General features: G+C 42.4%; 1 protein-coding gene across 3 annotated transcripts in view; it reads right to left on the bottom strand.

Moving 5' to 3' along the window:
* Window positions 1-355: 355 nt before the first annotated feature.
* The window catches only part of GORASP2 (golgi reassembly stacking protein 2), a 36830-nt gene continuing 23746 nt past the window's right edge, over window positions 356-13439 (bottom strand). For 2 of the 3 annotated variants that reach the window (XM_065413234.1, XM_065413233.1), the window contains one exon: window positions 12618-13224. In XM_065413234.1, the coding sequence (XP_065269306.1) occupies window positions 12722-13224 (503 nt within the window). In that variant the 3' untranslated portion in view covers window positions 12618-12721. Of the gene's footprint in view, window positions 1656-2570; window positions 2682-12617; window positions 13225-13439 lie in introns of those variants that run through there. The other variant, XM_065413235.1, reaches the window with a different exon arrangement.

Genomic DNA, 13439 nt, shown 5'->3' with positions numbered 1-13439 from the left:
CACTGCTAAGGGAGTTGGCATAGGTCTGAGAAGATTGTTGAGGTGGTTATGGCAGGGAGCTGGCACCCAGTTAAGCATCAGCAAGTCTTCTCTTGCTGGTGGTTGGGAAGGGTGTGATAAGGTGATTTTCAGTCCTGGGCTGCCTGATTAGATCAGGCAGAGTTTCACTGCATCCTGTTCAAGTGCAAATCAGACAAAAATATTCCTCCCCCCTGAGGCACGAAGATTGAGAACCACCTTTGAGCAATATGAATATAAAAAGGAAACTGATGCACTTCCTGTATGTGAAGATGCAGCTATTGCACAATGACAAGGAGAGATTTGCACTTCAACAGTAGATGAAGCAACCCTGCTACATTTTGTAAAGCACTTTATTGATGTAACAGAGTCAAAACAAGCCCCTTCATCCTGAGAAGCAACTGAAATGCAAGTCTGTGCCACAAAGATCATTCTGAGATGAGACTTACCAGTGCTAAATGCATCACTAGTACTAGGTCATGCCTCCCATCCTTTTGTGTGACAAAGAAACCCTATTTTCTCTAGGATAGAGAAAAAACAAGTCACTGAAAAGTGAACAGAAAGTTGTCACGTCTTACCCACTGAACAAAAATATTGTGCTATTTTGGTCTCAGAATAAAATTCCAGGACTTTATTGCTGTATGTATGTTTTCCTCTATGTAACTTATCTTACAATAGTCAAAGTGCCACCTTCTGGTTTAAAACTGTGCAACATTTAACATTCATTTTCTTCCAAAGACCATTATACAGTGGGGGTGTAAAGCAATCCAGCAGCAGTTACAAAATGTTGCCCGACTATTTTTTCTTAAAAGTTTAAGATAAAGATCTGCATACAAGCTGAATGAAAAGATGCTCAATTGATAGATCATTCAGTAACTTTAATAAAACATTTTTAGTTGGAAGTTTTGTAATGCTAAAATTTACAACTAAAACAAAAGTAAACACTCCTCCCTATCCCCCCTCCCCCCACTGTAGCCACAAGGTTTCTATACTTGAAAAGAACAAGAAATATGGTATGTAATTGTCTCACAAACCTGCTTCATTTCTAACAGAAGCAAAAGTTGTGGAGGCTGTCAGCCTGTTAAACCTGCAAGTTGGGCAGTGGAAGTCTATTTTACTACCATGATGTTTCTTTTTGGTTGTTTTAAATACAAGCCTTTTTCTTCCCCTCCCATTCAACACACAGTATAAATCCCATTTCCTTATATTTATTTATCCTCAGTATTATTTACAGGACTCCTACGGATAAAGTACAAACTAATATGAAATTAATGGTAGTTTGCATCTTCAAATATGCATCCCATGGCTAAATTTACCAAGACACTCCAACAGAATGATTTGAAGTTATGATGATTCTGAAGTATGTACAGCTGTGACTGCGGATGTTTTTTCATTTACTGTAGTAGATTCATTTGATCGGTCATCAACAGGAGTTGCCTTAGAAGTGGGGATAGCAGTATCCAAGGTGACTGCAGAGGTTTGTTCTACACTTACAGTAGTGCTATGGGGAAGCAGATCTGCAGGTGGAGTAGATACCTCTGTGACCAAAGGAAATTGTGCAAGAAACTCAGGTGGCATTGAGAGAGGTGTGATTCCAGATAGATTTAGAGGTGGCAAGGAAGGAAGCGGTGGCAAACCTAGAAATTAAAAAAAAAAAAAAAAGAGGCACCAAATCACACACCATTCTACTTTTTAAAATTTTCCCCAGGATGACATGTGATCAGTTTGATCTACACTAGAACTATGAGTCTGCCAAGCCTCTTGGTATCTGTTTGTTCCCCTAGCCCCTATGGGATTTCTTCTGCTCCTATTGAGTTCAATAGGAACATGATCAGGACTTTTGAGCAGCAATAACTCAAATAGCTAGTTTTAAAGCTTTAAATATTTTGAAAGCCAAACAATCCTCCTCAACTAGATCATCAAGCATTCCTTAAAGGTTAACAATAATGGAACTTGTGCTGGCCTGCTGACATGTACAAGAGGCAACTACCAGCCTCGAGACCATGCTTTTAATGTACTTATTTGTACTACTGCCTGGATTTTTCCAGCACATCCTGAAACTGCCAATGCCCACGGAAGCCTTGTTCCACATTTTGCTTGCTCCATGTGTATTTTTCAGTAGTTGTATTTAGTATTTCTGACACTTATTCTAACAATCTTCTTGGCTGGCACAGAGAAAATATGAACTGTGCATTTCACTAAACCTCCCCAAAAAGCTATATACTTCCTCTAATTTTTAGCACAAAGGAACATCTTTTGAAAGTCTTTATGAAGCCCTAAATCTGATGGGGGTAATAAGGAAACAACATAAACCTAAGGCAGGGAGGACTAGATAGGATTATTTTGACACACATTCCTTGACTGACCAGAAGAGGTCACCAATGAGAGCACCATTCCATTGCAGCTCTGGCAACAGACTCAACCATCCTCTGCATGACTGACCCATAGAGCACAACTTGGAATTAGTAATGAATCGATGGTATATCAAGGAAATAGTGTGGTCTAAGGTCTTCAGAAACCAGTTACTGTAATATTTACATTTGTAAACATACCAGGATGTATGATATCTGATAATCCAGCACCAGGAATGATGGGTGGTGCAGGTAAATTCAGACTGGATAGACTGGTCAGGTTAGGAAGTCCAGTTGGTAATGACATCAGACCTAAAAAACAAATACGAAAGATACAAACCTCAATTTCAAGAGCTACACCTAGCCATTTGAAAAACTGTTCCAGACAGAACTTGCATATCACTGGCTCACACTATACTTCCAGTTGGTGGTTCTTTTTACAAATGGGAAAGTGAATAAGCCTCTCTTTTGATCTTAAAATCCTGTGATGAAAGGGATTCACCTAGATGCTGTAGTAGCAAGATTTAGGGGTAGAAAAATCCCACTTCCCAACTAATTCTATTTTTACTATCGTAGTAATAGAGCATCTTCCATAGGATAATGGAAAAGAAAGGGAAAGATTTTTTTTTTGTAAGTGACAAATAAAAACAGGAAAACCAAGGCTAAAACAAAAACAAGCGAAAGTGTTAGAGGAGAGCTTTAAACTAGGTTCGACGGGGACAGGTGAGCAAAGCCCACAGGTAAGTGGGGAATATGGAGACCTGGGAGATGGATCGGAAACAAGAGGGAGCGTGGGCCATAATGGCAGAGAGAAAGGAGGGTCAGGGCAAAACTGGGAGGCAAGATCAAACCAGTATCTTAGATGCCTATATACAAATGCGAGAAGTATGGGTAATAAGCAGGAAGAACTGGAAGTGCTAATAAATAAATACAACTATGACATTAAAATAACAGGAGTACTTGTGGCACCTTAGAGACTAACAAATTTATTAGAGCATAAGCTTTCGTGGGCTACAACCCACTTCTTCGGATGCATATAGAGTGAACCATATATTGAGGAGATATATATACACACACGGTTCACTCTATATGCATCCGAAGAAGTGGGTTGTAGCCCACGAAAGCTTATGCTCTAATAAATTTGTTAGTCTCTAAGGTGCCACAAGTACTCCTGTTATTTTTGCGGATACAGACTAACACGGCTGCTACTCTGAAACTATGACATTGTTGGCATCACTGAAACTTGGTCGGATAATACATGATTGGAATGTTGGTGTGGATGGGTACAGCTTGCTCAGGAAGGATAGACGGAAAAAAGGGAGGAGGTGTTGCCTTATATATTAAAAATGTACACACTTGGACTGAGGTGGAGATGGACCTAGGAGACGGAAGTGTTGAGAGTCTCTGGGTTAGGCTAAAAGGGGTTAAAAACAAGGGTGATGTCATGCTAGGAGTCTACTACAGGTCACCTAACCAGGTGGAAGAGGTGGATGAGGCTTTTTTTAAACAACTAAGAAAATCATCCAAAGCCCAAGATTTGGTGGTGATGGGGGACTTCAACTATCCAAATATATGGTGGGAAAATAACACAGCGGGGCACAGACTATCAAACAAATTCTTGGACTGCATTGCAGACAACTTTTTATTTCAGAAGGTTGAAAAAGCTACTGGGGGGAAGCTGTTCTAGACTTGATTTTAACAAATAGGGAGGAACTCATTGAGAATTTGAAAGTAGAAGGCAGCTTGGGTGAAAGTGATCATGAAATCAGAGTTTGCAATTCTAAGGAAGGGTAGAAGGGAGTACAGCAAAATAAAGAATGGATTTCAGGAAGGCGGATTTTGGTAAGCTCAGAGATCTGATAGGTAAGGTCCCATGGAAATCAAGACTGAGGGGAAAAACAACTGAGGAGAGTTGGCAGTTTTTCAAAGGGACACTATTAAGGGCCCAAAAGCAAGCTATACCGCTGGTTAGGAAAGATAGATAATGTGGCAAAAGACCACCTTGGCTTATCCACGAGATCTTGCATGATCTAAAAAATGGAAACTAGGACAGATTACAAAGGATGAATATAGGCAAACAACACAGGAATGCAGGGGCAAGATTAGAAAGGCAAAGGCACAAAATGAGCTCAAACTAGCTACAGGAATAAAGGGAAACAAGAAGATTTTTTATCAATACATTAGAAGCAAGAGGAAGACCAAAGACAGGGTAGGCCCACTGCTCAGTGAAGAGGGAGAAACAGTAACAGGAAACTTGGAAATGGCAGAGATGCTTAATGACTCCTTTGTTTCGGTCTTCACCGAGAAGTCTGAAGGAATGCCTAACATAGTGAATGCTAATGGGAAGGGGGTAGGTTTAGCAGATAAAATAAAAAAAGAACAAGTTAAAAATCTCTTAGAAAAGTTAGATGCCTGATGAAATGCTTCCTAGAATACTCAAGGAGCTAATAGAGGAGGTATCTGAGCCTCTAGCTATTATCTTTGGAAAAATCATGGGAGACAGGAGAGATTCCAGAAGACTGGAAAAGGGCAAATATACTGCCCATCTATAAAAAGGGAAATAAAAACAACCCAGGAAACTACAGACCAGTTAGTTTAACTTCTGTGCCAGGGAAGATAATGGAGCAAGTAATTAAGGAAATCATCTGCAAACACTTGGAAGGTGATAGGGAACAGCCAGCATGGATTTGTAAAGAACAAATCGTGTCAAACCAATCTGATAGCTTTCTTTGATAGGATAACAAGTCTTGTGGATAAGGGAGAAGCTGTGGATGTGGTATACCTAGACTTTAGTAAGGCATTTGATACGGTCTCGCATGATATTCTTATCGATAAACTAGGCAAATACAATTCAGATGGGGCTACTATAAGGTGGGTGCATAACTGGCTGGATAACCGTACTCAGAGAGTTGTTATTAATGGTTCCCAATCCTGCTGGAAAGGCATAACAAGTGGGGTTCCGCAGGGGTCTGTTTTGGGACCGGCTCTGTTCAATATCTGCATTAACGACTTAGATATTGGCATAGAAAGTACGCTTATTAAGTGTGCGGATGATACCAAACTGGGAGGGATTGCAACTGCTTTGGAGGACAGGGTCATAATTCAAAATGATCTGGACAAATTGGAGAAATGGTCTGAGGTAAACAGGATGAAGTTTAACAAAGACAAATGTAAAGTGCTCCACTTAGGAAGGAAACATCAGATTCACACATACAGAATGGGAAGAGACTGTCTAGGAAGGAGTACGGCAGAAAGGGATCTAAGGGTTATAGTGGACCACAAGCTAAATATGAGTCAACAGTGTGATGCTGTTGCAAAAAAAGCAAACATGATTCTGGGATGTATTAACAGGTGTGTTGTGAGCAAGACACGAGAAGTCATTCTTCTGCTCTACTCTGCGCTGGTTAGGCCTCAACTGGAGTATTGTCCAGTTCTGGGCACCGCATTTCAAGAAAGATGTGGAGAAATTGGAGAGGGTCCATAGAAGAGCAACAAGAATGATTAAAGGTCTTGAGAACATGACCTATGAAGGAAGGCTGAAAGAATTGGGTTTGTTTAGTTTGGAAAAGAGAAGACTGAGAGGGGACATGATAGCAGTTTTCAGGTATTTAAAAGGGTGTCATAAGGAGGAGGGAGAAAACTTGTTCACCTTAGCCTCTAAGGATAGAACAAGAAGCAATGGGCTTAAACTGCAGCAAGGGAGGTTTAGGTTGGACATTAGGAAAAAGTTCCTAACTGTCAGGGTGGTTAAACACTGGAATAAATTGCCTAGGGAGGTTGTGGAATCTCCATCTCTGGAGATATTTAAGAATAGGTTAGATAAATGTCTATCAGGGATGGTCTAGACAGTATTTGGTCCTGCCATGAGGGCAAGGGACTGGACTCGATGACCTCTCGAGGTCCCTTCCAGTCCTAGAATCTCTGAATCTATAAACACAAATAGAAAAGGCTATGGTTAAGGACAAAAAATATACAGAAATAAGGGCAAGTTTTAAAGTAATTTTCAAAGTTAGGCAAGGGCTATAAAATGCAATACAAGTGTGGAATTAAGATGGCATGTGCTTGCCATCATTCTGCCTGCCAACAGGTATATCCTGTTTTGTCCTCCACTTTCCTTTTTTTTTTTAAAATGGATCCTCTATAGAGCAAGGACTACCTCTTTCTTCCTAAGTGTGTACACAGGGTTTAGGTTAATAAGGACTAATCCTGAAATAACCCTTGTGTGTCAACATTAATAGAATACTGTAAGATAAGATCCAACAAAAAAGTTATTTATTTAAAAACAAAAATCAACAGATTCAAAACAGAACCAGCCCAATAAATAGTTACGATTAATAAGTAGGTCAGCAGTAAAATAATAGACTGATTCACAAAGGAAGCTTGTCTTTAGACTGAAAGCTAAGACTAGTGTAAATATTTATCTGGGAAACTCAACTGTACACAGAAGCCCACCTTTAGCTACTATAAAGGCTTTAAACATCTTTGATTTACAGTTTCAATACTACAAGTATAGAAGTAGTGAACAGTTTTTTCCTGGGGATTTCAAAACCACATTCATATTGCCCAGAGTTGGCATGGAAATGTTCACACTTTTAATTAAAGTGAACTTCTTAGTGGTTTGACATTTTAACGTTGTGGTATAGGAATTTAGAATTTCCTGACATTACCACTGCACACACATACTTAGCTCTACTGTATTTTCTTCCCACACTGGCAAATCTGCCTCCAAGAGTTTTGGGTTAATTTTTTAAAAACTTTACTACATTTCCAATATTTCAGTTGTATTAGCATGCAAAGTACGTTAAGTAATCCTATGTATCCTATACCATTTAATAGGGAATATATTGAGAAATTCTACATAAGACTTGCATTGTCTGTCAAACCTACAATAGAATGATTTTGGCACCTGAGGATTCAGTGTTCCATTAATCTCAGTGAATAAAACATTACTTTATTCACAGGGTATGTAGCAAGAGTTTCCACACCAGTCTAAAATAATACATTATGGAAACTGAGCTAGTAAGCCTGTGCAATATAGGAACTCTCAATACTTTAGAGATAATGGAATCATCACTAAACATTTTATGGCAGATTGACAATGCCATCTTTTAGCAAAATTTAATAGGCTATTATCTAAACTGCTGTTCGTAACTTTAAACTGATCCAAATGCAAAAATCGTTGGCTATCACCCATTGTTCTAGATCGCTTATCATAAGATTATAAATATGCAGAGTATTAATATGAATACTAAATTAACCCAGTGTAAATATACATATGTAACTTTAGTCTAACCATACATACTGTGTTGCAAAATAGTGCAGTTAATGTGTCAAACATATCTGACACCTAAGCCAGTGGAACATAGCAGTCACAGGAGAACTCTTAAACCCACCCCATATATTTGCTTCTCTCCAAAAAGGAGAACCCCACTGGGCTATAGGGTAGCTGTCTCCTTCCTGGGCAAGGGCCTCTTGCTCTTCCCCTTTTCCCTGAAATGTAGCTAAGACAGTCATGCAGCACTGTTTGTTGTGGGGAGAAATGAAGTCTGCTGAGAGCAGCTTCCAGCTCCACTAGCTATTCAGTGGCCATCTAAATACCCAAGGGAAGTAGAACCCTCAGTTTTTGGGTCTTGCAGGAACTAGTCCTGCAGACCTCCAAGATGTACTGAGAGTTGACCAAAAAGATTAGGGGCTGAAAGATTGATTCAAATATTAAGAATTAAATGTATATAGGTTAATTAAGTGATAGCTGAAGTATAGTGTGATTTTAGTCTAAAAATATTTGAAGGATGTAAATATCAAGGAGGGGGAGAGAGAGAATCATTTAGTTGGGACATAAGGTATAAATTAAGGAGAAGAAATTAAGATAGATATCCTTTCCTGATATCTCCTAAAAAATTTTTTCTGGCAGTGAGCTCTATTAGGCTGTGAAAATCCCATTGCTTGAGACTAGACTGGACAATACACTACCAGATATACATTAGGAATTAATCCTTCATTAGCAGGGGATGGACTAAATGACTTGGCAATGAACCTCTATTTATTTCCATGTTCTTTCTTGTATTGCATACACATTCAAATAGACATAGCTATTTTTACATCAAGATGGCCTCCAGATCTATGCCTTGTGTGTATGCACGCTTATGGGGACAAAATCAGAAAGGCCAAGGCCCAAAATGAGTTATATCTAGCAAAGAACAATAAGGCAATAAGAAGATGTTCTACAAATGCATTAGGAGTAAGAAGGACAAAGGAAAGTGTAGGTCCAATGACATCAATAAGGCTGAGGTATTAAGTATCTATTTTGCTTCAGTCTTCACAAAAGAAGTTTAAGCTTCTGGTTACAATTATGTAATAACAGCAAGGAAGGAAGGAACACAAATCAGAATAGGGAAAAAACAAGTTAAACAATATTTAGATGTATTCAAGTTGCCTGGGCTTGATGAAATTCACCCTAGGGTACCTAAGGAACTAGTTGAAGCCATCATGGAGCCATTAGCAATTATCTTTGAGAACTCATGGAAGACAGGTGAAGTCCCAGAGGGCTGGAGAAGGGCAAATAGTACCTATCTTTAAAAAGGGGGAACACAGAGGGCCTGGAGAATTATAGACTAGTCCACTTAGCTTCGATATTTGGAAAGATAATAGAACCAATTGTTAATCAATTTATGAGAACCTAGAGGATAATAGAGTGATAAGTAATAGCCTACATGGATTTGTCAACAAATCATGCTAAACCAATCTGATTTCCTTCTTTGACAGGATTATTGGCCTAGTGGGTGGGAGGAAGCAGTGGATGGGATATCTTGATTTTTAGTAAGGGTTCTGACCCAGTTCCACAAGACATTCAAGCAAACTAAAGAAAAGTGACCTAGATTAAATTGCTATAAGGCAGGTGCACAATTGGTTGGAAAAAAAATATTAAAAAGTATTTGTCAATGGTTTATTATCAAATTGGGAGGATATATCTAGTGGAGTCCTGCAGAGGCCTGTCCTAGGTTCTGTACTATTTAATATTTTCATCAATTGGATAATGAGGTGGGTGGTATGCTTATAAAAGTTTGTGGATGACAGGATTATAATTCAAAATAACCTTGATAAACTGGAGAACTGAAATCATCAAGATGAAATTCAATAAAGTGTTACACAAAAAAAAAATCAAATGTACAAATACAAAATTGGGAATAACTGTCTAGGCAGTAATATTGCAGAAAAAGGATCTGGGGGATTATAGAGGATTGCAAATTGAATGAGCCAACACCATGTTGCAGTTGCAAAAAAAGGCTAATATTCTAGGGTGTATTAACAGAAGTGGAGTATAGGAGGTAATTGTCCCGCACTGCTCAGCACTGGGGAGGCCTCAGCTGGAGTACTGAGTCCAGTTTTGGAGGCCACACTAAAAAAGATGTAGACAAATTTGAGAGTCCAGAGGACAGCAACAAAAATGATACAAGGTTAAGAAAACCTGACCCAAGAGGAAAGGGTTTAAAAAAGAAAACAACACTGGGCTTGTTAAGTCTTGAGAAAAGAAGTGGAGGCCTGATAAGTCTTCCAATATGTTTAAGGGATGCTATAAAGATAACGATCAATTGTTCTGTATGTCCACTGAAAACAGTATGAGTAGAAAGGGCTTAATCTGCCACAGGTAGGTTTACGGTAGATGTTAGAAAAAACTTTCTAACTGTAAGGATAGTTTAAGGTTTAAGCACTGGAACAGGTTACTAAGGGTATGTCTACACTACGAAATTAGGTCGAATTTATAGAAGCCGGTTTTATAGAAATCGGTTGTATACAGCCGATTGTGTGTGTCCGCACATAAAATGCTCTAAGTGCATTAAGTCGGCGGACCGCGTCCACAGTACCGAGGCTAGCTTCGACTTCCGGAGCGTTGCACTGTGGGTAGCTATCCCACAGTTCCCGCAGTCTCCGCCGGCCATTGGAATTCTGGGTTGAGATCCCAATGCCTGAATGATGCAAAACAGTGTCACGGGGGGTTCTGGGTACATGTCGTCAGGCACCTCCCCCTCCGTCAGAGCAACGGCAGACAATCGATTCGCGCCTTTTTACCTGGGTTACCTGTGCAGACAACATACCACGCCAAGCATGGAGCCCGCTCAGCTCAGCTCACCATCACCATATGTCCTCTGGGTGCCGGCAGACGTGGTACTGCATTGCTACACAGCAGCAGCTAATTGCCTTTTGGCAGTAGACGGTGCAGTATGACTGGTAGCCTTCAGCGGCGATCTGGGTGCTGGCAGATGTGGGGCTGCATTGCACACAGCGGCAGCCCCTTGCCTTTTGGTAGAAGATGGTATATTACGACTGGTATCCGTCGTCATCGTACTGCAGTAGCTGTCAATCATGGGCACATGGGCAGACATGCTCAGTCCTATCGAACTGTCTTGACGATGATGGCTATCAGTCGTAGTATGCTATTTTCTGCCAAGCACCCAGAAGATGCCAAGGGCTATCAGTCATGCTGCACCATCGTCTGCCAGCTTAAGATGTAAAAAATAGATTTGTTCTGTATTCATTTGCTTCCCCCTCCCTCCGTGAAATCAACGGCCTGCTAAACCCAGGGTTTTGAGTTCAATCTTTGGGGGGGCCATTCTGTGTGACAGTTGTTTGTGTTTCTCCCTGATGCACAGCCACCTTTGTTGATTTTAATTCCCTGTACCTGTACGCCATGTCATCACTCGCCCCTCCCTCTCTCCCTCCCTCTGTCAGATACTAGTTTCGCGCCTTTTTTCAGACCAGACACCATAGCTAGCACTGGGATCGTGGAGCCCGCTCAGATCACCGCGGCAATTATGAGCACTATGAACACCACGCGCATTGTCCTGAAGTATATGCAGAGCCAGGACATGCCAAAGCAAAACCAGGACCAGCCGAGGAGGCAATTGCAGCGCGGCGACGAGAGCGATGAGGAAATTGACATGGACATAGACCTCACACAAGGCACAGGCCCCAGCAATGTGGAAATCATGGTGTTCCTGGGGCAGGTTCATGCCGTGGAACGCCGATTCTGGGCCTGGAAACAAGCTGATTCTGGGCCACAGACTGGTGGGACCGCATCGTGTTGCAGGTGTGGGACGATTCCCAGTGGCTGCGAAACTTTCGCGTGCGTAAGGGCACTTTCATGGAACTTTGTGACTTGCTTTCCCCTGCCCTGAAGCGCCAGAATACCAGGATGAGAGCAGCCCTCACAGTTGAGAAGCGAGTGGTGATAGCCCTGTGGAAGCTTGCAATGCCAGACAGCTACCGGTCAGTCGGGAATCAATTTGGAGTGGGCAAATCTACTGTGGGGGCTGCTGTGATCCAAGTTGCCAGGGCAATCAAAGACCTGGTGATATCAAGGGTAGTGACTCTGGGAAACGTGCAGGCCATAGTGGATGGCTTTGCTGCAATGGGATTCCCAAACTGTGGTGGGGCGATAGACGGAACCCATATCCCTATCTTGTCACCGGAGCACCAAGCCACCGAGTACATAAACCGCAAGGGGTACTTTTCAATGCTGCTGCAAGCCCTGGTGGATCACAAGGGACGTTTCACCAACATCAACATGGGATGGCCGGGAAAGGTACATGATGCTCACGTCTTCAGGCACTCTGCTCTGCTTCGAAAGCTGGAGGAAGGGACTTTCTTCCCGGACCAGAAAATAACCGTTGGGGATGTTGAAATGCCTATCGTGATCCTTGGGGACCCAGCCTACCCCTTAATGCCATGGCTCATGAAGCTGTACACAGGCAGCCTGGACAGTAGTCAGGACCTGTTCAACTACAGGCTGAGCAAGTGCCGAATGGTGGTGGAATGTGCATTTGGACGTTTAAAAGCGCGCTGGCGCAGCTTACTGACTCGCTCAGACCTCAGCGAAAAGAATATCCCCATTGTTGTTGCTGCTTGCTGTGCGCTCCGCACTATCTGTGAGAGTAAGGGGGAGACATTTATGGCGGGGTGGGAGGTTGAGGCAAATCGCCTGGCCGCTGATTACGCGCAGCCAGACACCAGGGCGGTTAGAAGAGCACAGCAGGGCGCGGTGCTCATCAGAGAAGCTTTGAAAACGAGTTTTGTGACTGGCCAGGCTACGGTGTGAAACTTCTGTTTGTTTCTCCTTGATGAACCCTCCGCCCCCCCCCCCCCCCCGGTTCACTCTACTTCCCTGTAAACCAACCACCCCACCCTCCCCTCCCCTCCCACCTTTGAGCACTGCTTGCAGAGGCAATAAAGTAATTGTTACTTCACATTCATGCATTCTTTATTAATTCATCACACAACTAGGGGGATAATTGCCAAGGTAGCCCGGGATGGGTGGGGGAGGAGGGAAGGAAAAGGACACACTGCAGTTTAAAACTTTAACTCTTATTGAAGGCCAGCCTTCTGATGCTCGGGCAATCATCTGGGGTGGAGTGACTGGGTGGCCGGAGGCCCCCCCACCGTGTTCTTGGGCGTCTGGGTGAGGCGGCTACGGAACTTGGGGAGGAGGGCTGTTGGTTACACAGGGGCTGTAGCAGCGGTCTCTGCTTCTGCTGCCTTTCCTGCAGCTCAACCATACGCTGGAGCATATCAGTTTGATGCTCCAGCAGCCGGAGCATCGACTCTTGCCTTCTGTCTGCAAGCTGACGCCACCTATCATCTTCAGCCCGCCACTTCCTCTGTTCATCCCGCGATTCAGCCCGCCACCTCTCCTCTCGTTCATACTGTGCTTTTCTGTAGTCTGACATTGACTGCCTCCACGCATTCTGCTGTGCTCTTTCAGCGTGGGAGGACATCTGGAGCTCCGTGAACATATCATCCCAAGTCCGCCGTTTTCTCCTTCTAATCTTCACTAGCCTCTGTGAAGGAGAAACATTTGCAGCTGGTGGAGAAGAAGGGAGAGGTGGTTAAAAATTTTAGAGAACAATGGGTACACTCTTTCACGTTAAATTTTGCTGTTCACATTACACAGCACATGTGCTTTCGTTACAAGGTCGCATTTTTCCTCTTATATTGAGGGCCTGCCGGTTTGGTGTGAGAGATCACTCACACAGTGCCAGGCAACAGATTTCGGCTTGCAGGCAGCCATGGTAAGCC

This window comes from Emys orbicularis, chromosome 11 (genome assembly GCF_028017835.1).
Source record: "Emys orbicularis isolate rEmyOrb1 chromosome 11, rEmyOrb1.hap1, whole genome shotgun sequence".
Taxonomy (NCBI): domain Eukaryota; kingdom Metazoa; phylum Chordata; order Testudines; family Emydidae; genus Emys; species Emys orbicularis.
The sequence above is the reverse complement of the archived record's forward strand: the minus strand, read 5'-3'. Positions and strand labels throughout refer to the sequence as shown.